Raw genomic sequence first — 27,605 nt, forward strand, 5'->3', positions numbered from 1 at the left:
GCTGTCAGCGCAGAACCCACTTCGGATCCTCTGTCTCCCTCTCTCTCTGCCTCTCCCCCCACTCACACTCTTTCTCAAACATGAATCAACATTTAAAAAATTAAATAAAAATAAAAGTACCCAGACTTCAGGCACTTACCATCCCTTAGCTACCGCCCTGGTCTAAACCGCACTCTTGACTAGCACCAGGCTCATTGCAGCGGCCTCCTAACTATCTCCCCGCGTTGGCCCTTTGCCCTCCTTCCATCTGCTCCCAACAAATGGCCTGGAGAGATCCTGTTAAAATGCAAGTCACATCACTTCCCTTCTCAAACCCTCCATGATTCCTCATCTCAGAGTAAAAATTAAAGGCATTACAGTGGCCTACAAGTTCCTGCCCGTCCTATTCCACCCCCTTCCATTACTTCCACTTAGGTTAAGTGCATCTCTGGTGTGACCATGTAATTTCTCATCCAAACCAGAAAAGAGGCACTGTTGGTAATTATGTCCAGGCAATAAACACACACCAACACAGTCCTGGGCAAACCAGACATATGCCCACTCTACTCATCTCCCCTCTCCTCTGTGCATGCTGAGCCAGCCACATGGCCTTCCTACCATTCCCGAATCACCCAGGCCCTCTCCTGCCTCAGGACCTTTGTACTTACTCTTCCCTCTGCTTTAAGTTTCGCACCCAAGACATACATGAAGCATGCTTCCTCATCCCGTTCAGCCCTTTACCCAGGTGTCACTTTCTCAGTGAGGCTCTCTCTGACCACCCACTCTAGAATTGCAACCCCCCCAGGGTGCCTGGGTGGCTCAGTTGGTTAAGCATCTGACTCTTGATTTCGGCTCAGGTCATGATCCCACAATTTGTCAGTTTGAGCCCCATATCGGCTCTGTGCTGACAACGCAGAACCTGCTTGGGATTCTCTCTTTCCCCCTCTCTCTCCCACTCACGCATGCACACTCTCTCAAAATAAACATTTTTTAAAACTTATTTAAAAAAAAAGAATTGCAACCCTCCCCCCAGCCAGCCCTTCCCATTCCCCTTTACTGCATCATTTTTCTCTATAGTACTTATTACCAACAATACATACTTGACATATTTATTATCTGTCTCCTCACTAGACTGTAGTCCCATGAGGGCAGAGATTGTAGTATGTCTCTACCCTAATGTATTCCCAGCAGGCGGAACAGTGCCTAGTATATCTTAGATGCCCAATAGATATATTTTAATAGACAGATAGATATTATTGAATAAATGATTTTTTTTTTAAGTTTACTTTTGTACTCCATTCCAAATAGGCGCAATCCACACACCCTTCCTGTACAGGAATTCTGAGCAGGTAGCACTGGGGCCCGGGAAGAGCCACTCTTCACTCCCGCCCTGGGTTGGGCCACACCTGCATCCTGGGACTGCATCCTTATTGGCTGGGCAGCCTCCATTGTGAGGTAGCTCTGGCCTCCTCCTCGCAGAGGTAGACGGGCGCAGAGCCTGGCCCCACATCCAGGCACCAGGACCTGCAGTCCAATGGTGCCTTCCTCCTCCCGGGCACACTGTTCACTTTGCCCTATAGCGTTAAGGGCTGAACTGGGAGGGACTGGAAGCCCGGAGGAGTCCTGGCGTGTGGCCGACCGATCGTGAAGGGCACTGAGGGTCATGCCAAGATGAGACTCTCATAAGTGCCCCCAAAGCCAGGTGAGGCCCAGTCAACATCAGCTTCTCCTGCCACCAGCGCTCCACTGATCTGCACATTTGGGCGTCAGTCTGGGTCAGGCACCCTCGGGAAACGGGAACCAGTGTCTTGGGCCTGCAGCCCTGGTTTCTCTGGAGAAAAACCCATGGGAGGCTGGTTCAAGGCTGTTACAGGCCTTTCCCCTGAGCTGCCACCCCCGTCCCACCTTGTTGAAGATGTCACTGCTTGGAGGGCACTTCCACAGCTCCTTGGATGATGGGTCCAAGTCACTTTTGGAGAGGAACGGCAATGTCACTGCAGAGAACGTCCATCCTGCTGAGGAAGCCAGCGGCTTATCGTAAGTGGCTGTCCTGCCCTTCTAGATCTGAGGTCAAGCGCGGCTGCCTTCACAGCTCTGGGCCACATCTGCCCACTTCTGTCTTCCTAACACCTGCACCCCCATGGAACAGGAGACGCGTGGAGGAAACATGAAAGCAGAAACTAAGAAGGTTGCTCCGTGCGGCTCTGGGTATTACACGTGCTTCCCGGTTGTCACCTAGAACCCAGATAGAGGAGCCATCCCCAGCATGAGCTTGATTCTAGGAACGCTTTTCTGTCGTAGGCTAGCTGCTCACCCTTCCAGTCTCCTCTGCTCTCCTCTCTTGCTACATCCACTAGTATTTATTCTCTCCCTCCCTCTCCCCTATAAACCCTCCTGGCCCCATGTCCCTACTTTCACTGCTATAAACTCAGACACATGGAACTTTTTCTTAGAACTTTATTGCCAGTTAGATTCTTATCTACTAATCAGATCAGATAATAACCTTGGGCATAATGAGGTTGTAAGTAACCGTACCCAGTGTTGATAAGGATGTCAGGAAATGTCCTTCCTCTAGACCTTTTAGGAAGAATTAAGCTGGGACCTTTCCAGATAGCAATGTTGTAATGTATGTCAAATCCTAACACGTATTTATATAAAACATACAAATGCTACTCCTGAAACTAATACTACACTGTATGTTAACTAACTTGAATTTAAATAAATAAATTTAAAATAAACCATGCAAACACTTATTTGGTATATGCTTCCTTTGGAAGTACACACATGCACACACACACACACACACACACACACACACACACACAACTGGCTGCAGTGGCTCCTTAGGGGTAAAAGAATTGGGAAACTGAGAGGGGGAGATTTATATGCACTATGTAAGGTTTCTTGGCTCTTGTTTTTGTTTTACCTTTTGAGTTTCCTACTGTGTGTTACTTAGGTATTTTTAAGTGTAGATATAAATAAGTATATCCTTTGATGGATAAATACCACTTCTAGGAATTTTTCCAAATGAGATAATAACACAAGTGTGCATGATAATTTTATTGAAGCACCAATGATAATATTGACAATTTGGAAACAATAGGAGATTATTTAAATAAAATGTGATACCTATATACACAGCCATTATAAGTGATGAAGAAAGCCTATGTTGGTGGAAAGCGTGAAGGACACACTATTCATAAAATTAATATAGGATACAGTATTATAATGGCTCTCCTTGTGTAAACTTGAGTGCATTTCAAAACAGACAGAAATGCCCAGAGGAATGTTAGCCAAAATACTAACAGCGGTTATTTCCAGTTAGTGGAATTTCACTATTTTGTTTTTATAAGGGCAATGTATCATTTTTCAAGGAAAAATAAAGTTGTGCTTTTAAAAATCCCAACATGTATTTTACTCTCCAAGTCCCTGATCTAGGATGCTGTTAGCTAGGGCACATCATTTCTCCAAAAGTTGGTCTCACTTTTTCCAAGAGATCTGATTCAACTTGGACAAGATGCTGCCGTAGGAAAGAAATGGGAGATGGAAGGACAGAGGGCAGGAAGCAGGGAGACAGAGCACATCTTTTGGAGACACTACTATCAAGTAATTGATGAAAGATAAAAAGTGGTGTTTTGTTTTGCTTTTTGCTTTGACATATTTTCCAATGATTGCAGTTATCAAGAAATAAAGTTTATAGGGGCGCCTGGGTGGCGCAGTCGGTTACGCGTCCGACTTCAGCCAGGTCACGATCTCGCGGTCCGTGAGTTCGAGCCCCGCGTCGGGCTCTGGGCTGATGGCTCGGAGCCTGGAGCCTGTTTCCGATTCTGTGTCTCCCTCTCTCTCTGCCCCTCCCCCGTTCATGCTCTGTCTCTCTCTGTCCCAAAAATAAATAAACTTTAAAAAAAAAAAAAAAGAAAAGAAATAAAGTTTATAAAAATGGCCTCTTGGAAGTGAACGTATAACAGGTGCCCCCCCCCCATCCTCAGGTGAATAGACTGAGCTAATGAAGACGCAAGAAGTCGGGGGGGGTGGTCCCAACCCTCTCCCAGGTTGGTATTGAACTGGCCCTGACTCCCTAACCACTGAGACAAAGACCTAGAGACATGAGCACAGTCTCTAAGGGACTTGCTGTGTGACCATGCTAGGCTGCCTCTAGACAGTTCCAAGACTGCACAAGGAGGTACCTCCAAAGGCCTCCTCAAGGCACCATATTCCACAAGGAAGGGACACGTTCACCTGCTTCAACCAGCCCTTTCTTATCTGTTTTCTATCCACCCAGCTCTACTTCCCCTTCAAGGAGGCCCTTCTAGCAGGTAGGCACCATAACGTCAGACCGAAGGTGGTAGTGTCGCTGATGAGGACGAGAATGGTGATGATGATGGTGGTGGTGATGATGATGATGCCTCACATCTTAGAAGCACTTCATGATTCCAAGATTCATCATGTCATTACCTCTTCTGGTTCTTAGCACTTCCCTGGGAGGTAGGCAGGGCAATAATTATTCCCTCTATCTTTCTTTTTTGGCAGATGAAGAAACAGAAGATGTAAGCAGCTAAGGGTCTTTCCAAAGTAGTGACCAAATTTCATAGGTTAATGGCAGAGCTAGAACTCAGAAATCAGTGCTCCTTACCTCTGAGTTCACTGCTCTTGCACTCAGCTTTTCATTTCAGTTCCTTCTTGATTCTCTTCTCATGATCCTGCCCCACCTTCCACCCCCCCTCGCCCCCCCACAGTGAATGGGTGGTACCTTAGCAGAAACTGCCAGCACAGGCATGGAGAACATTTAGAACCCTGGTACCCAGCACCCTACGAGACACATAGTTAGCTTTCTGTATGCACAATAACAATTGTTATTAAATTGCATCCAATGCAGAGCATGGAACGGTTCACAGGAATATTGGTTGAGTAAACGGATGAAGGAATGAACTAGAACCGGTAAATACTCCACATAGCAGGAGAAGTTATGTTTTTTTTTCTAGTGAATGAATTAATAAAGTGGCACCAATAATTACTCTATAAATTAAGAAAATCATTAATTATTTCATTGTCCATCTAGATGCCAAGGCCTAGTATGTCTCAATAAAAATTATTTTAGCGGCGCCTGGGTGGCTCAGTCGGTTAAGCGTCCAACTTCAACTCAGGTCACGATCTCACGGTCCGTGAGTTCGAGCCCCACGTCGGGCTCTGGGCTGATGGCTCGGATCCTGGAGCCTGCTTCAGATTCTTTGTCTCCCTCTCTCTCTGCCCCTCCCCTGTTCATGCTCTGTCTCTCTGTGTCTCAAAAATAAATAAACGTTAGGGGCACCTGGGTGGCGCAGTCGGTTAAGCGTCCGACTTCAGCCAGGTCACGATCTCGCGGTCCGTGAGTTCGAGCCCCGCGTCAGGCTCTGGGCTGATGGCTCAGACCTGGAGCCTGTTTCCGATTCTGTGTCTCCCTCTCTCTCTGCCCCTCCCCCGTTCATGCTCTGTCTCTCTCTGTCCCAAAAATACATAAACGTTGAAAAAAAAATTTAAAAAAATAAATAAACGTTAAAAAAAATTTTTTTTAATTATTTTAGTGAATAAACTGAAAGAAATCATTAGATGAATTAATGAATAAACTGATACTAGGGGCTTATCCAGAATGGTAGCAATTGTCAACCTTTTCTTTCGAGCCTATTGTGGGTTAAGTATGTGTTGAGTCACCTAAACTAGCACCAGCCCTGGATCAGATGTTCCAGAGTTCACCTCATCGGGTTTTGTCCCTCCTCCCAAAGGGTGGCAGGTGCTGAAGATGCTGGAAGGAGCCTGAGCTTTGGATCACCTTTCCCACCCACTAACCCTCTTGTCTCCCCACTCTTCCCTACAGGAGAATGCAAACTTTGATCCATTTACTGAAATGCAACATTGGCACAGGACTCCTGGGGCTTCCCCTGGCCATGAAAAATGCCGGCTTATTGGTAAGAGGGGTCTGTGTGATGGAAACTAGGTTTACCCACTGTTTGGGGGCGGGGGGAAGGTAGTAGGCCCCTAAGGTCTTTGCACTGTTTATCAATGGGCAGTTTGGAGATACTCTCTGCAATAGGAAATGTGCTTCTTGGCATCAATCCAGTGGAGTCAAATGGAGTGTGGCTGGAGGGGACAGGCCATTACTCTTTTTTGTCCCCCCAGTTTTATTGAGATATAAATGACACAGAGTACCCTATAAGTTTAAGGTGTACCACATAATGACACATATGTATATTGAAAAATGCTTACAATAAGTTTAGTTAACATCATCTCTTCCTGTGTATGTATATATATATATATTATATATCATCTATTTTGCAAATTTCAAGCAAGCATACCATACACCTGTGTCAACCATGGTCATCATGTCGCACATTACATCCCCAGTACCTGTTTATCTCCTAACTGGAGGCTTGTACCTTTTGAACCCCTTCATACAACTCCCCCACCCCACCGCTATTCTTAAAGACCCACCATCCTCACACACTGGCACACAAGCTACTTTGCCACAGTCCTCCCCACTCCCTAGAACTATATCCAGCCCGTTTCATTCATTTACCTTAGTAGCCTGGTCCCTGCAGATACGTGAGTGTGAGCTCTTGTTTCACACCATTATAGTGGCTGTGAGAACATGGCTTGAAAGACGAGGATGATGACGGCTTCACCAGTCCCCTGACACCCTGTGTCACCCCACCTCTGTCTCTTTGCTTATGCTGTTCCTTCTCCCTTGGTTCTGCCTTTCGAAATCTGCCCCCTCGGTGAAACTTTACTTTTTCCTATTAAAATTAATGCCACCTTCACCTTGTGTTTTTCTAGAACTTCTATCTACCTCACCTGGAAGCACTCACAAAGATGAGACATAATTTTTTAGTATACCTACCTTCCTCACTTCCCTGAAAGCTCGGAGGGCAGGAACTTTCTGATGTATTTTTATACCTCCTCACAAAACCTGCTATAGAGACAGGAACACAGGAAGTCCCAATTGATGTCTATTGAACTGGCCAAGTATACGATTTCCTTTTAGATGATGCTAATTCCTCCTTCTCTCCCAGGCCTGGTTAGTGGTCCCCATGTCAAAAGAAAGCATATCAAGACCCTGGCTTCTTCTGATATGACTTCCAATCTGTCGCAGTTCCAATCCAGAGATGAGACTCTCCCCCTTTGAAATCCTCAGGGTTCTAGAACTTCTGAAGAGTATTATTACCACATGGCCCTCAGGCAAACTGCCTTCGTCAGTGTGGTTGGTATTTGCTGTTAGCTCTTTTATCCTCTGATTTTTGCCTCCCAAGAGTCATTAGATTATTTCTCCACCCCCCCCCCCAACTCCCACCAGAACTTCTGGCCATGATTCATTTAAGAAATGCATATTGGGCACCTACTATGTGCATTCTTAGGTCCTCGGAATGTGCGAGTAAATGAGATCAAAGGAAGTCTCCCTTCTACGGAGGCTAGTGAAATCTAGTGAATTCTAGTGAAATCTAGTGGTGTTCTTGATCTCTCACTTGTTTCTTTGTGATAATGTTACATCAGGTCATATCTATAAAGGCACAAGTGTCCAGCACAGAGGAGGTGAAAGAGTCCTTCTTTATGCCCTTCTGATTATATCTGGGAGATTAGAATTAACAATGAGCTAGCTCTGTTTTTTAATCTCATCACACAAATAAAAAATGGAAACTATGTGAGAATAAGATTTTATTAGCTTGACTGTAGTAATCATTTTGCTATGTAGATGTATGTCAAATCATCGTGTTGTACACCTTAAATATATACAATCTTTAAAAAAAATAAAAGGATTAATGACAAATTAGACATACTGGGGCCTTGATTCTTGACTGGGGACACGTTTGCACATACACCCCCCCCCCAAGACATTTACAGTGTCTAAGCTGTCACAACTCATGGGGAGAGAGCGTGCTACTGACACCTTGAATAGAGGCCAAGTAATGTACTGAACACCCTACAATGCGAGCAAGGCCTCCACAACAAAGGCTCACCTGGAAAATATCACTAATGCCCCTGTTGACAACTCTATGCTGGAGGAAGAGCACCCAGTCATAAGAGGAACCTGGGTCTTCAAGTATCTTGGAGGAGGTGAGGGCCGGGGTGTGAAAAAGGAATAAGGGATATAGAAGGCAGAACTCAAGGCAGATGAGGAAAAGCATGGGCTGTCTGTGGAGGTGGTGGAATAGTCACGGGCAGTATCCTAGTAGAGATTGGGCAGTCACTTTGCAGTGACGCTAAGAAGTGTTCTAGAAGAACTAGAGTGTCTGGGAGCACAAGGACGTTCAGGCAGGGACTTGCATCCCAGAGGCAGCTTTATGATGAGAGGGGCCCAACACCCAGGCTGGGAGAGGGCCAGTTATAGGAATGATCAGTCTATGGCTCACTGTCCCCACTTCTTTTTCCCTTCCAGGTGGGTCCCATCAGCCTGCTGGGCATTGGGGTCCTCACCGTGCACTGCATGGTCATCCTGTTGAACTGCGCCCATCACCTCAGTCAGAGGTGAGAATTCTGCTTCTCTCTCACCCCCGTGTCAGGCCCCATCTGTGTTAAGTTTCCTTTGACCACTGACCCAGTTGACCGGCCACTTTTCCAGCCACAGCACCTGCTGCCGTAGATTCTGTAGAGCTGGTGGAGAGGATGATAAAGTCCCAACTGGAAACTCCTAAGTCAGTCCAGGCCCAGCTCTGCTAATCTGCTGGATGATTTTGTCAAGTTCCTGTACCCTTTGACCCTAACTATCCGTACCTGGCAAGATCAAAAGTGATAAAAGATGCCAGCATGCTCTAAACACTGCCATAAATATGCAAGATACTTAGGATGTCCTTCCTTCCTTCTTATCTCCTCCTGCCCAGCCTCCCCCAGCCCCAAGACACACACCTTGTAAGGGTGATTTGTTCTAGGTAAGCCTCTTTTGGGACAATTTAGTAAGAGCAAAAAGCGTAGTTGAAATGAATAGTTCGCAGTGGCCCCGGTCATTAATAAAGCATACATACAATACTCAGTGTTTACATATTTGAAATCCCAATGCAAAAAAAAAAAAAGAAAAAATCCTGAAACAGAAGTCAAATACAATGAACACAAACAATGCGGAGAGTTTCGTATTTATAAACCAACAAGCCGAGGGTAATTAGTAATTCCTTACAGCCACCTGCCTGGTGGTTCTCTGTCTGCAGCACTTAGGGGCTCCCAAGATCAGAAACTCCCCCCAGTTTAGAGTAGAGAGAGACATCAACTGAAACTCCTCATAAAGCCAAATTATCAAACCCAAATAGGTGTATCTGGAGCATACATGAGTCACACCTAACTTGTAGGCCACTTTCCAGCTCGCAAAACACTTTTAAGAGCACTTAACTTATTCAGCAATTAAATGTATTGCCCAATTACACGTGCCGGGTACATGGCCAGAGCTTTAATGAGCCTTTTATTTACTCTTTACAGTAAACCTCTATGGCAGGCACTATTATTATTCCCATCTCACAGATGAGTAAACTGAGACTCAGTTGAGTTAAATGCCTGGCTCAGGGTCACATGGCAGAGCCGGTCTTCGAAGGCCCGTCTGATCTGACCCCACTCTAACCATTTTGCGTATCTTCTCTCCCCTCAAGCCTACTGGGACAATTATATCACCATGTAGGTTTCTGACACCTCAGCCATTCACGATAGCCTTTTTCTGATTTTTTTTATGACTTGTTTTTCTTTTTTTTTCTAATATAGAGATGACAGACGGATGGCCTAAGAACTTCCCAGTTTTTGATTTGTTTTGTTTTGGCCTGGAGATTTCACATTGGAAAAAAAAAAAAAAAAAGCAAATTCCACCTTCTCCTTGCCAATTAGACAATCTGGCACCTCCGGGGTCTCATTCCTTCATTTCTCCGGGGGCACCAAATGCCAAACAATCCCTCTTTGGGCGCCTGGGTGGCTCAGTTGATTAAGCATCTGACTTTGGCTCAGGTTGTGATCTCACGGTTTGTGAGTTCAAGCCCCGCTTCAGGTGACCCTGCTTCTCTCTCTCCCTCCCTCTCTCTTTCTCTCTGCCCCTCGCTCACTTGCACCCTCTCTCTCTCAAAAAAAAAAAAAAATCACTTTCAGAACAGACGGTGGTATATGCTACTGTCTCCACTGTTCCCCCTTCTGGTGTACCAGCCCCTCTCACCATATTACTGATACCTGTCTGGCCCCATAGCTTTTGAATTTGTAACCCTCAGACTAATACGTTTGCCACTCCTATGCAGTGTGACCTCATTTGTATTTGGAATGCCAAGCACAATGAGCAATCATAAAAATAAGGATCGAGCCATGTTTCCAAAGCGTCTCCACATTCATCTGTCCCTGTCCCTTCCGCCAACCCCAGACTGCGTGTGAAAAACACTGAGGCTCAGAAGTCTAAAGAGACTTGCTCAAGGTCTCCTGGCCATCTGAGGGGGTGTGTTGGGATTTAAACCCAAGACCCAGGTCTCGGTCTCCTGCCCTCTCCCAGCTACTCCCCTCAGTCATGCAGTTAGCACTGGGGATCCGTTCCTTGGCTGCCTGCTGCTCCCACTTGCTTAGAGATGGTTCCTCAGTAGGGCCTTCCCTGCCCTTAGGAAGGGCCACCTAGGGAAGAGACAGACTGGAACTTGGGTGTCACATCCTACAGGGGTGCTGGGCAAAAGCCTAAGTACCACGTTTGCATGGGATCTGGTCTGAGGCAGGCACCTCAAATGTCCCAACATCCTCAGCAGTGGGAAGGAAGGAATAAAGTCCAGAAAAGACCATTACTGGCTTGGCCATACCCACACCCCTCTGCCCCTATTTCCTCCTCCCCCTAACTAGGTTTGCACACCTCACACCTTTCATGTCCCTGCTTTCCTGGTTTGCAGACCTAAGTCAATGCACAGCTACTGTTAAGTTAAAATTTTTCTTTCACTTAAATATTAGTGTTTAAAGAGACAACTATAGGGGCGCCTGGGTGGCTCAGTCAGTGAAGCGTCCAACTTCGGCTCAGGTCATGATCTCACAATTCATGGGATCAAGCCCTGCATCGGGCTCTGTGCTGACAGCTCAGAGCCTGGAGCCTGCTTCGGATTCTGTGTCTCCTTCTCTCTCTGTACCTCCCCTGCTCACACTCTGTCTCTGTCTCTCTCTCAAAAATAAACATTAAAAAAAAATTTTGTTTCAAAGACAACTACAAAAAAGAAGAAAAGGCAGACTCCTGAAAGCTTTTAAAGTGTATTATAAAATATCTCATTAATACTATTACTGGGAAATTCCCAGGATGTTCCATGTTAACACACAAATGTATAATAATGACTCATTTTGGGAGTAAATTGCACCTTTAACAAAAACGGTTCCAGTTACACATTCTTGTCCTTTCCCTAGATGGCAAAAGACTTTTGTGAACTATGGAGAGGCCATGATGTACAGCCTAGAAACCTGCCCAAACGCCTGGCTGAGGACCCACTCGGTGTGGGGCAGGTACTACTCGTTGCTGTCCTACTGGTAGTGGTGGGCATAGTAATAACAATGATAATCCTCACCTGATCTTCCTTTATTTTTAGTTACACAGGGCTAGGTGAGTATGTTCTTACAAACCACCAAACAACCCAGGGAACCTTCCCTGAGAACTCCAGCCCCATCTTGCTCTTCATCCAATACGTATCCACTGATACATCTAGTTAGTAAATATCCCTCTGGACTTTTTCTCTGCATGTGCATGAATATACGTGTGTGAGTGGAAATGTAGATTGCATTTTGCATTTTCTTTTACACTAGAACTTTTTTTTTTTTGGAAATTTGCTCTTTCATCTAACGACATGTCGCTAATTTCTCTCCACGCTGGGACATAGACATCTACCTGATTATATCTATTTTTTGTGACTTAATAAAAACGTGGTATTTGTTAGTCAACTACAGTCACAGTACAATCACTGTATATTTCCCCTTCCGTATTCATCCTTCCAAACACAAAAGGGAGCATGTATCAGTATGGCTTTCGTCATGTGAATCACCACCAGGGGTCACTCCTTGGTCGGTGGAATCCCCTTTCTGAGTATCACAGTTTAGAACGACAGAATTTGAATCTTCTTTCTCAGAAGTCCCTGGCCATGGAATGACACACATGGAATGATCCAGTGGTCCAAGGGGGAGAAAATTGTCAAATTTAAGCAAGGTCCAGTGCTACTTTTCTATGTGATACTGATACATGGTATCCAGTGCTCCTGTGGGAGTCATCCCTCTAGGATATGTAGAGCTGAGTGGGCAGCACAGCCTCTGGGAGGTGCCCCAGTGGGACTTAGCTTCTGCCACTTCCTGTCATTTATATCAAGACAATGGAGATCATCATAAAATTTGTCCCCTGCTAAGCTGCTATGGATGAAGAGCTTTGTCCGTGCTGCCACCACCACATGACCATGCCAGGGGGATGGAGGTTTTCCAAGTGTCTCTGTCTGTGACCAAGTCACAGTGTTTGCCTTCAACATATGCAGCCCGCGTGGGCTGGGCACAGCATTCACATCCTGCACGGGCTGGGCACATCTCTCTCTACCTGCAAAGACATACAGCTGGTTTCCGATGGCTATAGATGATGTGTAGAATGTTCTTGGGGATGGCAGGGGGCTGGTCACCTCTGGCATGGTCCAAGTCCTAGTTTCGGGATTCAGAACTTACAGGTAATTTTGATTTCCTGACTAGTCAGCACTTCCAAACACCCAGATGCTATGTATGAGGTGCCCAAGAGGGAGCAAAGCTGGCATGCTTGTAACAGAGCAAAAGGCCCTCCACGGTGGCTAGATCCCACTGGTATGTTCTCGGATCCATGGTGTGCATATCTGTGAAGCTCCTGTTTGGACCTGGTCCCCCAACAATGAAGACCTTCCCTCTCTTGGCATCACCAACTGGGGCTAAAGACGAGCAGCTGTGGCCAACCTGAGGACAGGAGCTGTCTCTAGGGGCGGTGGGGGAGAGGTGGTGTCATGGTGTACCATGTTGCTTTCCTGGGCTTGTCTCCAGGCTTCAACACTGGCATCAACTCCATGGCGTCCTGTGGCAGCTTAAGATGGTCCCAGGCTTACCTGATTATTTTTTAAGGTTCACAATGTTCCTCAGTGAGGATGTGTGCCATAGTTTCATTGAAGCCTTCCCTTAATGGTGAACATTCAGGCTGTCCCTTGCTTGATGAAAGTGCCTGGTACACAAGATGTTTTTCTGTGTCTTAGCTCCTCTGATCATCTCCACAACCTTGTAAGTAGGCAGGGTGGGTCTTTATTGTCCTGGAAATATGAGATGACCAAGGCTCATAAGGAAAAAAATAACACGTCCACAAATAGATATAAGAGAGTGGTTGTGCAGAAATTCGACCCAAACCTAACATTTCAGCCTTTCCCAGCAGAGCCCTTCAGGAGGTAGTGAGTCAGTAGTGTGGCTGCCAAGATCCCTTCTTCAGCCCCTCTCTTGGGACTCTCAGTAGGTCATCGGTCTCTTGACCAGGAGTCACTCGAATGATCAGACAGGTGAGGTCATGGGGCAGTAATAATGAATGACTCACAATTGCTCATCCTTTCTCACCAAGATTTATGTTTCTGATGACACCCCAAATAAAACTTTCGAGTAAGAAGCGTCCTTAGAGACCATCGTATCCAGGCAATTCAATGGAGGAACGTAAAGCCCAGATAGGGCAATAAAAGTGCCCAATGTTACCTAGGAATTTAGTGGCAGAGCAAGAACTAGAATCCAGAACACCTAGCTTCCACCCATTCCATGCACCATTTCTCTAGAGCCCCAGTAACTGCAAAAGAGTTGGGAAAATATCTTAAGCAATGATTTGTAATTTTTCGTGTGCAAAAGGGATACCTAGGAACTTGATGTAGGCAACAATCATCAATGGATGCTCAAGCCATTAGGTGAAAGGTAACTGGGAAACTTTATAAAGAAAGACTACACTGACACCACCTGGTCCCAGGTATTAATCTTAGCATCTCATGTTTAGAAATGAGATAACCAGACACAATGTGTCTTATAATGGGATATAGTGGGGACCTGGAAATATGCTTAGCAGAGCAATAAAGAAAGACTCTCAATCTAGTCAAGCTGCTAGGTCTAATATCAGTTCACAGGAAACACAGGGGATGGAGAAATATGATAACTGACATTATGAAGAAGTCATCAACCAAATCTAGTAAGTGAAACATACTATAGGATAAATTCTCTGGTGTCTTCAACCCCCACCAAAAAGTTAAAAGTTACAAGAAATAAAAGAAAGCAGAGCAAAGGGAATATAGCGGTTCTAAAAACTTAAGAGACATAGTAACGAATTGCAATGTATAGACTTGTTTAGAAATCAGACAGAAGGGGCGCCTGGGTGGCTCAGTCAGTTAAACGTCTGGCTCTTGATTTTGGCTCAGGTCACGATGTCATGGTTTGTGAGACCAAGGCCCACATCAGCCTCCAGTTCTGCCTCTCCTTCTACCACTCAAGTTCTCTCTCTCTCTCTCCAAAAAATAAATGAATAAATCAGCAGTAAAATAGATGGTTTTGAGGCAATTGGAGAAATCTGAATGTGGGCTGTTATTAAATGACATAAAGAAATTATTATTAATTTTGCAAGTGATGATAATGGCACGTTGGATATGAATATATATATATATATATATATATATATATATTTTTTTTTAAGTCCTTGTCCATAAGAGCTGCATATGGAATTATTTAGAGATGAAGTGCCGTAAGTTCTCTAGTTTGCTACAAATACTCCAACAAAGTAAGCATGTGTGTGGTAGGGGTAAAGGGATAGATGGAAGAGGACTGGCAAAAAATTAATAAGTATTGAAGCTGGAAGGGGCACACGAGCAGTCAGTGGATTATTGTCATTGCTTTTGCATGTGTTTGAAAATTTCCATAATAAAGAGAGAGAGAACATCTCTGTTCTGGTCTCACATGATGCCACCGAGCTTCTGATTTGATAAGCTGATATGAGAGCCAGGAATCTGTATTTTTTGCATAAACCTCAGGCAATTCTGATAAATTGGTACTACAGAGCAGCTTTGCAAACCACTGCTCTAAACTGATCTAAGGTCCGCAGCCATCCCACGCTGAATGCATCTCCAAATTTGGGACAATTGAAGAATCCAAAAAGAGTAATGACAATACAAGATTATGATACATTACATTTAAAAAATTAACGTGCAGTTTTTTGTGATACAAAATAAGAGGAAGAATGTATCTTTCTTAAATGCCAATTGATGAATTTAGAAAAAATGAGAGTTAGAAAAACATCACCATGCAACCACTGATAAAATAGTTGATTCAGACAAGGATCATCAATGACCATTAAGACCCTTTGGTTTGAGAGGAAGGGGATATTCATACCATGTCGGTTTTACCTCTGGATTATAACAAGAGAAATGTACATCTACAATGGACAGGTCTGACAGCCTTCACCACAGTGGAGCCACAGGATACCATGTGGTTTCCAATATGATGGAAAAAGTACAAAATATCCCTATGTGTTATGCTTGCAAAAATACCTGAATCTAATCATGAGGAAACAATCATCCAAGTCCACAGTGTGGACCATTCTACAACACAATTGGCCTGGACTGTTCTCCAAAAGCCAATGTCATGGAAAACCAAAAAATGTGCGTGTTCTATGTGGATAACCACTAGAAACAAAACCACATGCAATATGTAAACCATGATTAGATCCTGAATCCAAAAAATAACTAACAGCTATAAAAGACATTTTGGAGATAATTCAGCTATTTAAATTATGGACTATGTATTTGAGGATATTGAAGTTGATTTTCTGGATATTATGATCTTAAGAGGGATAGGCTGAGAGAGTCAAGGTTGAAGTGTTAGGATATTGGCAATTGACTTTCAAATGGTTCTGGAAAAAACTGCGTGTGTGAGTGTGTGTCTGTGTGTGTGTGTGTCTGTGTGTGTGTGTGTGTGTGTGTGTGTTTGGATGAATATATACATTCATATACACATACATATTTATATAACGCAGTTAAGGCCAAAAGTTAACAAGTGGTATATTTAGTTTAAAGGATAGATGAGTGTCCATTATACCTGTCTCTCAATTGTTTCTGTGAACTTGAAAATTTCCAAAATAAAAAAATGTAGGAAAATATCACAAATAACAACAGAAATGATCACTTCAAAAAACAAAAATAAGTGCATTTTTAAAAGTAATTTGTTTTCTCTCTCTGTCTCTTCTTTTCTGGCTCAGGTACACTGTCAGCTTCTTACTAATCACCACCCAACTGGGATTCTGCAGTGTTTATTTTATGTTTATGGCAGACAATTTACAACAGGTAAAGAAGCTTCTTCTGGACAGAGTGGGAGAAAAACAGACATCCCTAAGGCTTCTTTAGCAAAAGTATAGTGTTTGGATCATGGGAGAAAAGTGGCTGCATTTCTACTCCCCCATCAGACTACTTGGGAGTTCTCTCAGTCCTGGGAATCACTTTTGTAAAGGATTATTGAGAAGCCAAAGCAACATCTGAGGAGTGTAACCACGATGGAGGGAGAGGCTTGCAATTATGTCCAATCAAAAATAATTGAGAATTTGTAGCCTGAAACGTGTTGGTGAGATTCACTTCAGGCATGGCAGGGTTGTCACACAGAAGGTGACTAACTAAATATAAGACAAGCAAGCTGCAATCTTGCCCTCATTGCATTCCCAAGAGGCATTATGAATCAGTCACAGCATTCTTTCTTGGCTTCATGGGCTAGAGGGAGCATAATCAGTTTTGCACAAACAGCCAAGTATGGTAGGTGAAATAGTCAAGAAGATAGATTCCACTCAGTATTCAGAGCTTTCTGACTTTTAGGGCTCTCTTAAGTTAAAGAAGATATTCTTGTGTTATCAACTCCTGTTCTCTGGGTGAATGAAAGGAAACCATGTGGCAGGAAAGAAGAGGTTGAGTTAGATCACAAAAGGACCCTTCAGCTTTGAGATTTTAAGATTCTAAGGGTTTCCTATTGTGACAGTCACGGGCACTACAGATGAGGTTACCAGATTTGACAAATAAAAATACACAACACACAGTTAAATTGGAATTTCAGATACGCAGCAAATATTTTTTATTTTTTTACTGTGAGTATGTCCTATGGAATATTTGGGACATCCTTTTACTAAAAAGCTATTTGTTTATTATCTGAAGTTGAAACTTCACTGGGCATCCTGTGTTTAATCTGGCAACTCTAAATACACTGCCCCGCATTGTATTATAACTATTATATTATATTATATTATATGTATTATATTATATTATATATATTATATATTATAATTATATATTATATATATTAATTAATATATTAATTATATTATATTATTTATAATTAATTATAAATTATAATTATAAATTATAAATTATAATTATATATAATTAATTATATAATTATATTATATTAATAATTAATATAATATTATCTATTATATTATATATATAATATATTATATAATATATATATTATATGTATTATATTATACATCAGATGGTTGAAGAAGCCCACATGACGTCCAACAACTGCCAACCCAGGAAGTTCCTGGTGCTGACCCCGATCCTGGACATCCGCTTCTACATGCTGACAATCCTGCCCTTCCTGATGCTGTTGGTGTTTATCCAGAACCTCAAGCTGCTGTCCATCTTCTCATCGCTGGCCAACATCGCCACGCTGGGGAGCATGGCTCTGATCTTTGAGTATATCGTTCAGGTCTGTGCCTGAAACCACTGCAGGAGGGGGTTGTGAGACACCTGGGGAAGGTGAGTACCATGATGGGCAGGTGAAGGTGAGGAAGCTAACCTGCTCCGAGCAGCCTCTGCTAAAGGGACATGTGTGAACACTTCTGCCCCACGAGCTGTAAAAGCTAGTCATCATCTTCGTCATGGTCGTCGTCGTCACACTGGGTAACAGTGAGTCATTCAACAATTAGTTATTGAACGCCTTCTGTGATCCAGGCATTGTGCAAATGGGGCTGGGATTCACTGGTAAGCGAAACTGATGGGGCTACCTGCCTTCATGGAGGTTACATTCATTTACGGAGATAAACCTCAACAAATAACCAACAAAAATTGTAACAATCGTAGGTTGACAAGGGACGCATATATGATAAAGAAATTTTCTTTCCTTGGTGCCAGGTTCTTTACATGTATTAACTCATTGACTCTTTATGATGATACTATTTTGCAAGTACTACCCTTATCCTCAGTGTACAGACAAGGAAACTGATAAACTGAAAGTAATTTTTTTGCGAATTCCAACCAGTTTACCTCCTAAGCCCATGCTTTGCTATTAACACAGGCCCTGAAATTCTACCATTATAGCTTCATTTCTTTGAATCGGAAAGTCTATGTTACTTTCCTATTGCTGCTGTAACAAATCATCACAGATCTAGCCGTTCAAAACAACACAAATTTATCTTAGCGTTCTGTAGGTCTCACTGGAATAAAATCAAGGTGTCAGCCCGACTGGGTTTCTTTCTGGAAGCTTATGGGGAGAATCTGTTTTCTGGCCTGCTCCAGCTTCTAAAGGCTGTCCACATGTCTTGGGCTCATGGCCCCCTTCCTTCTCCAAAGCTAGGAATGTAAGGCTGAATCTTTCCCCTGCCACCATCTCTCTAGTTCTGTCTTCTGATTCCCTTTTCCACTTTTAAAGACCCTTGTGATTACATTGGACTCATGCAGATAATCCAGGATAATCTCTTTATTTCAAGGTCAGCTGATTAGCAACCTTAATTCGGTCTGAAAACTTAATGCTCCCTTGCCATGTAATGTAACATATTCAGAGTTTCCAGGGACTAGGATATAGACATCTTTGGGAAAGAGCCACTGTTCTGCCTTTCACAGGAGTCTATTGAATAATCATTCCCACTGCACTTGTACCAGCTACTAGACTGCACAGCCCTGGGAGCAGTGGTGAGAAAGAGGCGTTGGAGAACGTGAAGACAGGAGACCTGAGTTCTTATCTGGGTCATGCCCCTAACTTGTAGAATAGCCTCGGGCAACTCCCTTCCCCTCCCACGCTCCCACTTTCCCCACATGTAAAGATGTGGGAAATCAAAATGTGGTAAATATAGACAATGTATTCCTTAAGAAGGAATGAACTTCTGATCTGTACTACAACATGAATGAACTTTAAAGACACCGGGCTCAGCGAAATAAGCCAGTCACAAAAAGACAGGTACATGATATCACTTATATGAGGTGATGGGGGGGAGTGCAGCTGGGCAATAGGGGGTTACTATTTCATGAATAATACAAAGTTTAAGTTTGGGAGGATAAAAAAGTTCTGGAGATGGGTGGTGATGACGGTTGTAGCTCAGTGGGAATGTACTTAATACCGCTGGATTGTACCCTTACATGTTTATAAAATGGTAAATTTTAGGCCATATATAATTTACTACAATAAAAATAAAGAACTTCTTTTAAAAACAGGAAGGCTGATTCATCTCTAGCTATCTCTAGCTGCCGTGTCTCTGTTGATGACACGTATGGCCCAGCTTTCTACCAGCTTTTACCAACTCTCTACCAGGCAACGTTTGGGGATGACGTCTACGCCATGGCAAAACGAAGGTCCTTCTTCTACTTCCTTTCAGGAGATTCCAGATCCCAGCAACCTCCCCTTGATGGCAAGCTGGAAGACCTTCCTGCTGTTCTTTGGTACAGCCATCTTCACATTTGAAGGTGTTGGTATGGTAAGATGGATGAGGGCTCTGCGTGACTGGTCCCTGTTGCCCTCTAGGGAAGCCAGCTTTTCCAGACATCCAGAAGTATTTATGAAGGTGCAGAATGTGATCTTCTCCTGATGGGAGGGAAAATCAGGACCCACCCGCTGGGCACCAACTGCTCCATGCACCACACTAAGCCTTGAAGACTGAATGTGAATTTACTCACTAGCCTAGATGGAGTAGGGCAGTCCTGGCCATAGAAAATAGAAAATAAAAAGGGGTGTGGCCCTTCTTGACCCTGGGCCACCTGGAAAAGGATGTCTGTGTCTGTGGGGGAACCCTACTCCTTCACAAGGTGCCACATTTCTTACTACTTTTTTTTTCTTTCTTTCTCAATCTCCTTTCCCCTCAGGTCTTGCCTCTCAAAAATCAGATGAGGGATCCACAGCAGTTTCCTTTTGTTCTGTACTTGGGGATGTCCCTTGTCATCACCCTCTACATCTGCCTGGGGACACTGGGCTACATGAAGTTTGGGTCAAGCACCCAAGCCAGCATCACCCTCAACTTGCCCAACTGCTGGTACGCCCATCCTTGCCTGCCTGGGGGGAGAAGGGGAGGTGAGTCATGGGATCTGAGCCTCAGCAACAGAACGTGGCATCCCCTAGGGTTATCATTAGCACCAGATATTAACTGCTAATATTAGTATTATAATAACAGGTAGGTGTGATAATCCAGACATTGTACGTTGTCTCATTGAGTCCTCACAACAGCCCTACGAGTTCCCATTATTATCATCAGCTCCATTTAATGGATGAGGAAGTTGCTCTTTGGAGAGGCTGTGTGCAACTTCCCCAGCTCACAATGTGTGTGAGAAGCTGAAACTTGAAACTGAATCTGTCCGACTCTGTGGTTTAAAGACCCTAAAATGAAACGATCTGGGAGTGTTTGGGAAACACAAACAGCAACAACAAAAAGTATAACTCCAAAACGATGACTGGGAGTCCTGCCCACGGATCACTACTCAGGCCCCCGGTTCCAGAAATGGGCCTAGGCTGCCATTGCTGTGCTCCAGTGGGGATTTAGTTTTGGAGTTTTTACATTTGATCGCTCATTTATTTATGCATGCATTCATTCATTCTTCCAGGTGCCAATCTGGGGGGGGGGGGGGGCTGGCACATAGCATCATTGAGTGTGAGCTATCCTCATTATTCCGGCACTATGGTGAGTGCATTGTGACTAGGCAGTCAGTATAGCCAGGCGTTTCACAGCAAAGGTTTCAAAACTAAGTAAAGGAATTTGCATCCTGGTTCTTATGTGACCCTGGACAAGCCGCCTCATCTTACAGACCTCATTCCCATCCTCAGTAAAATGAGGATAATACTAATGCCTATTTGTCTAGGCTTGGTTATGCTCCAGTAATAAACACCTCCAAAATCTCCATGGCTGAATGCACACACACGCTTGATTCTATGCTCAAGTTGCCTGCCTCTTACGGGGTGGCTGGGGCTCAGCTCTGCACCATCCCCTCCCCAGGACACAGAATCCTGAGACAGCCACTCCCTGAAACGTTGCCATGGCAGAATGCAGTGAATCATGCCCTTCACCATGGAGCTGCTAAAGGTTCCCTGGGAAGTGACATACATCTCTTCTGCTTGCACTTCCTTGGTCAAAACAGCTCCCAGGGCCACACCTCACTCCCGGGGGCGAAGAAGTGAAATTCTACCAGTTGTCTGGAAGAACTGGAAACACTGGTGAACAGCAGAAACAAATGACTGTCACATGATCTCGAAGAGTGATTGTGAGGATTAACTGGTTTAATGCACATAAAATGCTTAGAAAAGCATCTGGCACAGAGTAAGTACTCATCGAGTATTAGCTACCATCATCGCTGTGTCTTCCCGCAGCCTTGTTCTTTCATGGGGAGTAGAATGACGGGGCATTCATTTCCCACAAGGCCACAGTTGTAAAATGAGACAAATATCACCAGCCCACCCACCTCATTGTGCGGTGGTGGAATAAAGCATGGGATAATAATATGGGATTTCTTTGAAGTCACTACTTACACCAGTAAGACGTCATTCTAATACGCCTGGTCAGGGCAGTTCGGGCTGCCGCTAGCTACATTGGGCAGGGCACTTTCCTTACGGGGACCTCAGCTGGAAAACGTAGCCCATGAGCACGTCACATCTGCTCTGAACCTGGCTGGCCATCAGCTTCCCCAGAGGAGCCTTAGACAAGTACCCCTTCCCAATAAGAGAAAGACCCACAGCCCAAGAAAACGATGGGCATGAGCACACAGTTCACAGGCAGATTTTTTAAATGGCATTTTATACATTTGAAAAGATCGTTTGTTTCCTTCATAATAACAGAAATGCCAGGAAAAAAAAAAAAAAAAAAAAAAAACCAGAATGGCAAAGACCAGCACACGTTCACAGGCTGTGTTTTGGCAAGGATGTGGGGAAGCGAGTACTCCTATACGCTAGGACAACAAAGGGGCAGTATGTCAGCAGCTCTCAAAAGTTTAAATCGCATATACTTTTAGCCGGCATTTATACTTCTCAGGTTGTATGCCAAATGTGCATAGATATCTATGTGCAAGGGTATACTTCCCAGCATTCTTTACCAGCAAAAGACGGGGAATAATCTAAATATCCATGATTTGAAGACTCGTCAAAAAAATTATAGTATATGCTGTAGGAATACCAAGCATCTATTAAATAGAAGCCACATCTGTGTGGACTACTAGGAAACAATCTCCGAGGGGTGCCTGCGTGGCTCAGTGGGGTTAAGCGTCCAACTCTTGATCTCAGCTCAGGTCATGGCCTCCCAGGTCGTGGGACTGAGCCCCATATAGGGCTCTGTGCAAATGGCGCAGAGCCTACTTGGGATTCTCTCTCTCCTTCTCTCTGCCCCTCCCCCGCTTGTGCAGAGTCTGCTTGGGATTCTTTCTCTCTCTGTCTCTCAAAATAAATAAATAAAATTTAGAAAAAAGAAAGAAAGCAATCTCCAAGAAATATCTAATGAACAAAAACGAGCTTAGCATTATATAGAGGATGCGACCACGTGTGTGTAAGCGTGTATACGTTTGGTATAAGCTTGTATATACACTGATTATTTCTGAAAGAGCTACAAGAAAACTGTTAGAGGAGTTGTCTATGTAAAGAAAAACTGGAGGCTGGGAGTTAAAGGTGGGAGGGAAGCTTTTCACTGCATGACTTTTGAACTAGAAACTTTATACAGATACACTTTTTTTTAAGAAGTAAAAGAATAAAAGACGCAGATTCCTGAGCCGTAGGCCAGTTGAATCAGAATCTCCAGGAACGTGCACTTTTAGAAGCTTCCCAGGTGGCTCTAATGGCGGGCCAAGCCCGAGTCAATGGAAGTTAGCCAGTTCCGTGACTCAGTGACAAGGTACCAGCTTCTGAGCAATGAGCGAGTCTTGAATGGCCCTTCCCAGAGCCACATTACATTTCACGTCCTATCCATCTCTCTGCAGGCCGTACCAGTCGGTCAAGCTGCTCTACTCCATTGGCATCTTCTTCACCTACGCCCTCCAGTTCCACGTCCCGGCCGACATCATCCTCCCCTTCGCCGTCTCCCAGGTGTCAGAGAGGTGGACGCTGTTTGTAGACCTGTCTGTCCGCATAGCCTTGGTCTTTCTGACCTGTGAGTAGTATAAAAGGGCACCCTTTGCCCAAAGCTGTGCCTGTGAGCCACACTGGCATCTATCCCACTATCACTGGCTCTGCCACTTACCTTCTTTGCGACCTTGTGCAAGACACTTCGCCTCCCTGAACCTCAACTTTCCACCTGAAAAACGGGCTTACTAGAACCATCACATGTTGCAGACATCTCTGCTGCCTACACATGGAAAGTAGACACTGGCTGGTTTACGGGAGAAAAAAAAAATACCATTCATTCAATCACGCTCCTATATGCCTGCTGTATGTATGCCACGCACCATACTGACATTGTCGAATACTCATGACAGCCTAGCGACGTAATATCACCAACAGGAGGAACTGTGGCCCAGAGAAGTTGGGTAACACACTCAGATCACAGAGCTGCTAAGTGACAGAGCTGGGGTTTGAGCCACAGGTTGTGTAGTGCCTAAGTCTGTTTTCCATCACGTGCCATATTCCTTCCTATCCTAAATTAAGATCGAGGCACTTATCTAAAGTGGTGTCGAACTGCAGGGGAAAACAAGAGGCTGATTTGTTATAGTCTTAGCGATCATTTTTGGGGTGCAATCTTTTCTCCTCTCCCCCTCCGATCTTCCTTCCTTAATGCTTCCTTCCATTCATTTATTCATTCTTTCATCCTACATTAGGCACTGTTGTAGATGTTTGGGAAACATCATGAACAGGCTGGGGAATGTTTTCTCTGAAGCATGTCCAGAGAAAGGAAATGAGAAAAGGTGCCCCGTGAGGAAAGGGAAAAAGAACTAGGGATGTTTTTCCTAGAGAAGCAAAGCCTTGGGGAATTTCTGTATCTGTCCTTAAGGAATATCTGTCTTTAAACACCTGTGGGATACTGTGCAAGAGAGAGAGAAAATGAAGTCTTAAAGACTCCAGGAGTCAGAGGTTAAAGTTGAGGAAATCCAGTCTCGGTTCAGGGTCAGGAGAAATTGTGTAATTCTAGGAGCCTTCTAGCAGAAGAATATGCTATCCGATGTTACGCTTCACATAAATGGAGTTCTATTGGCAGAAACAGCACTCCTGCTCGATTTAAGGTATCACAGAGTTTCCAGTATGTACCCAGGACATTTGGGCCCTGTAGCTCTATTGTTTTGAGATCATTCCTAGTAGGAATGGTCTAAGTTGAGGAGAAAAACTGAGGCCACTTGAGATCAGGGAAGACAGTGCTAGACAGAGCTGTCCTTCTAATGATATGCACTGCTTCTGTTATACCATGGGTGACCATTTCCTCCTCCTTTATTCATCTGTCGGTTCCATTATTCCTTATTCATTCAACAGTCATTTGTTGGGGCGCCTGGGTGGCGCAGTCAGTTAAGCGTCCGACTTCAGCCAGGTCGCGATCTCGCGGTTCGTGAGTTCGAGCCCCGCATCGGGCTCTGTGCTGATGGCTCAGAGCCTGGAGCCTGTTTCCGATTCTGTGTCTCCCTCTCTCTCTGCCCCTCCCCCGTTCATGCTCTGTCTCTCTCTGTCCCAAAAATAAATAAACGTTGAAAAAACAAAACAAAACAAAACAAAAAAACAGTCATTTGTTGAGCACCTACTATTGTGCTAGGCACCCGGGATACAATAATGAATAATAAAGCAGACATGGCGCCTGCCCTCATGAGGCTTACCATTGAGTAAGAAACATATGCAAGGAAATAATGATAGTGCATTGTGATCAGTGTTAAGAGGGTACATAATGATGTAACATATGATGGTTAAGATCATAAGAGGAGGATGCCCTAAAAGCACACAAAGGTCCTATGCTTTAGCCTAGGCCAGGTCAGGAAGTCCTCTCCGGTGGAATGATGGTTCAGTTAAGACCTAAGAGACAAGTGGGAGGTAGAGGAGGAGAAAAGAATGTACCACGTGTAGGAAGCACGCTATGCACAGATCTGAGGTAAGTACTTATGGCCTCTTTGGAGAACTAAAAGCAGCGGGGAGTGATAAGACCCGAAGCCAGAGGATCTGGAAGGGCCCAAGTCATCAGGGACCTTGTGCTAAGGAGACTGGGCAATGGGGAACCGCGAAAGATCTGTGAGCAGTGGGTTGGCATGACCAGATATGAAACTTCTAGAGAACTCCTGCAGTCTATCTTGCATTATAGCTTTACTATAACATATTTTCTCTGCCCTGTCAGTGTGAGCTCTCCGGGAGGACACTGAGCTTTCTCTGTGTCTTCTCCAGTAAGCAATTTATTAAATACCTGAGGAGGGAAAACTGGACAGGACCATCCCATCAGAGGGGTGATGAATTCTCAACTGCAAGAGTTGATGAGTCTCTCTCATTCTCTGTTTGGATGTGCTGCAGCAATTTCAGAAAGAGGTGATGTTTTCTTCAGATCCAGGAAGCTAGTATGGGTGCTTCCCAGGGCAGTTTTTTCCCTAATTTGTTCATAGGAAAATCATATGGTTGTACAAAGTGAAGTCACATGAATTGTATGTTTGTTCACTCAAACATTATTGAAATTGGACTCGCCTGGAGGAGGAGAAGGGAATGAAAGAGAAGAGAAGAGGAGGGAGCAGACAGCCTAAGGCTGTTTTATGTTCTTTTTAATTTACCAGGATCCTTCTAGGAGTAGGGAAACAAGTGGTTGAGATTCTGACAACAAATCCATCTCTCATTTTTTATTCATTCTCGCTTCTAGACAGTAGCTGTATTTTGTAGAGTAGTATAGATTCACAATAGATTCAGTGTCTGAGTAAGAGTCAAATGTTTATTGAGCACTTACTATATACCAAGTTCTTTCATATACAAGGGAGACAGCATAGTGGAGCAGAAAGAGCCTTAGATAGGCATTTCAATGGATTCTCATCTCAGAGAATGTATGACCTTGGCCACATCTCATTCCCTCTAGACCTCTAGATTTCCCCATCTCTTTAATGAGAACGTAATAATAGATAAGTGGTAGAGGAGACTTTCTGACAACTATGATATGTGAAAAACCCAAAGGCGGGGTGCCACCCAGGTGCCTGGGTGGCTTAGTCAGTGAAGTGTCAGACTCTTGATTTCAGCTCAGGTCAAGATCTCACAGTTCATGGGCTCAAACCCTGTGTCGAGCTCCACGCTGACAGCATGGAGCCTGTTTGGGATTCTCACTCTCTCTCTTCCACTTGTACTCTCTCTTGCTTAAAATAAATAGATAAGCTTAAAAAAAAATAAAAGGAGAGCACCTACATTGGTCTTTAAAACAGAAGTGGGAGTCCAGAGCCACAGTGCCTGACCTACCGTTCACGTCCTCGATGGGATCTTTTCCCACTATTCCCATTTTCCCATTTCCCAAAATGGTCGGTCAGGCATCTGTGGGGTTATCAGGCTCCAAAGAAATGGTTTGTTTCTGAGCTCCCTTCTTGCAGGAACACTCAGTGATTCTAAATTTCTTCTCTCATTGCAGGTGTCTCAGCCATCCTCATCCCCCGCCTAGACCTGGTCGTCTCCTTTGTGGGCTCCGTGAGCAGCAGCGCCCTGGCCCTCATCATCCCGCCCCTCCTGGAGCTCATCACCTTTTATCCTGAAGACATGAGCTGTGTCACCATTGCAAAGGACATCATGATCAGCATCCTGGGCCTTTTGGGGTGTGTATTCGGGACATACCAAGCCCTCTATGAGTTGATCCAACCCATTAGCCATTCCGTAGCCAACGCCACAGGTGTCTATGCATAATTATCTATTTTTATTCTAATCGCTCTCCCCTCCTCCCACCCCCAACTTGACTTCCGTTGTGGATGTTATATACGTTCGTCAAACCCCAACATCTCTATATTAATTAGCGGCATCTTTATCTTTCCAGGAGAAATGGACCTGACACAAGTCAGTACTCATACCCCTCAGGGTATGCCTTTTTTGGTTTGGGATTGCTTCAGAGGTCTTTTGTACCTATGAACCAAACCCTCATCCGACCGTTTGTACCATCAGCCTCATTTACTGGGAAAAGGAATGCCATTCACTCATGACATTCCTGGAAACAGACAAAGCATAGATGGAAACGCAAAAGCAATTGTTTTCTCTAATCTGCAGTTGCTGCCCTTAAGGCATAAGATTTAGAAAAGTGGATATTGGGGGAAGGGGGATTTTCTATTCACATATTCTTCTTTTTTTTAAAGTTTGTTTATTTTGAGCGGGGGAGAGAGAGAGAATCTCAAGCAGGCTTGATGCTGTTAGCGCTGAGCCCAACACGGGGCTCCATCCCACAAACTGTGAGATCATTACCTGGGCCAAGATCAAGAGTTGGGTGCTTAACCAACTGAGCCACCCAGGCTCAGATGTTGTTCTAAGTGGAAGAGTCACAGACAGAACAA

The 27,605-nt window shown here is 44.3% G+C and overlaps 2 protein-coding genes and 1 pseudogene across 7 annotated transcripts in view; 2 read left to right on the top strand and 1 right to left on the bottom strand.

Annotated features, from left to right (window-relative positions):
• Window positions 1-1,763, top strand: part of SLC36A2 (solute carrier family 36 member 2) — a 32,137-nt gene extending 30,374 nt beyond the window's left edge. For all 3 annotated transcript variants that reach the window (XR_006701071.1, XR_006701081.1, XR_006701082.1), the window contains one exon: window positions 1,288-1,763. The gene's annotated coding sequence lies outside the window, so the exon portion shown is untranslated. The remainder of the gene's footprint in view (window positions 1-1,287) is intronic.
• On the top strand, window positions 1,595-27,449 carry SLC36A3 (solute carrier family 36 member 3). 4 transcript variants are annotated; one of them, XM_045436838.1, is made up of 12 exons: window positions 1,595-1,681; window positions 1,895-2,016; window positions 5,831-5,921; window positions 8,384-8,472; window positions 11,332-11,427; window positions 16,181-16,265; window positions 17,455-17,673; window positions 19,556-19,654; window positions 20,040-20,206; window positions 23,124-23,293; window positions 26,702-26,956; window positions 27,098-27,449. In XM_045436838.1, the coding sequence occupies exons 2-12, from the start codon at window positions 1,895-1,897 to the stop codon at window positions 27,187-27,189; spliced, it is 1,485 nt and encodes a 494-aa protein (XP_045292794.1). In that variant the 5' UTR covers window positions 1,595-1,681; the 3' UTR covers window positions 27,190-27,449. The 4 variants fall into 4 exon arrangements, with proteins under 4 accessions (XP_045292794.1, XP_045292783.1, XP_045292805.1 ...); XM_045436827.1 differs by lacking the exon at window positions 1,595-1,681 and having other exon boundaries at window positions 1,878-2,016; XM_045436849.1 differs by lacking the exons at window positions 1,595-1,681; window positions 27,098-27,449 and having other exon boundaries at window positions 1,878-2,016; window positions 26,702-27,059.
• Window positions 11,637-14,478, bottom strand: LOC123575912 (annotated as a pseudogene).
• Window positions 27,450-27,605: the final 156 nt, after the last annotated feature.

The sequence above is a fragment of the Leopardus geoffroyi genome, chromosome A1 (assembly GCF_018350155.1).
Source record: "Leopardus geoffroyi isolate Oge1 chromosome A1, O.geoffroyi_Oge1_pat1.0, whole genome shotgun sequence".
Classification (NCBI taxonomy): Eukaryota; Metazoa; Chordata; class Mammalia; order Carnivora; family Felidae; genus Leopardus; species Leopardus geoffroyi.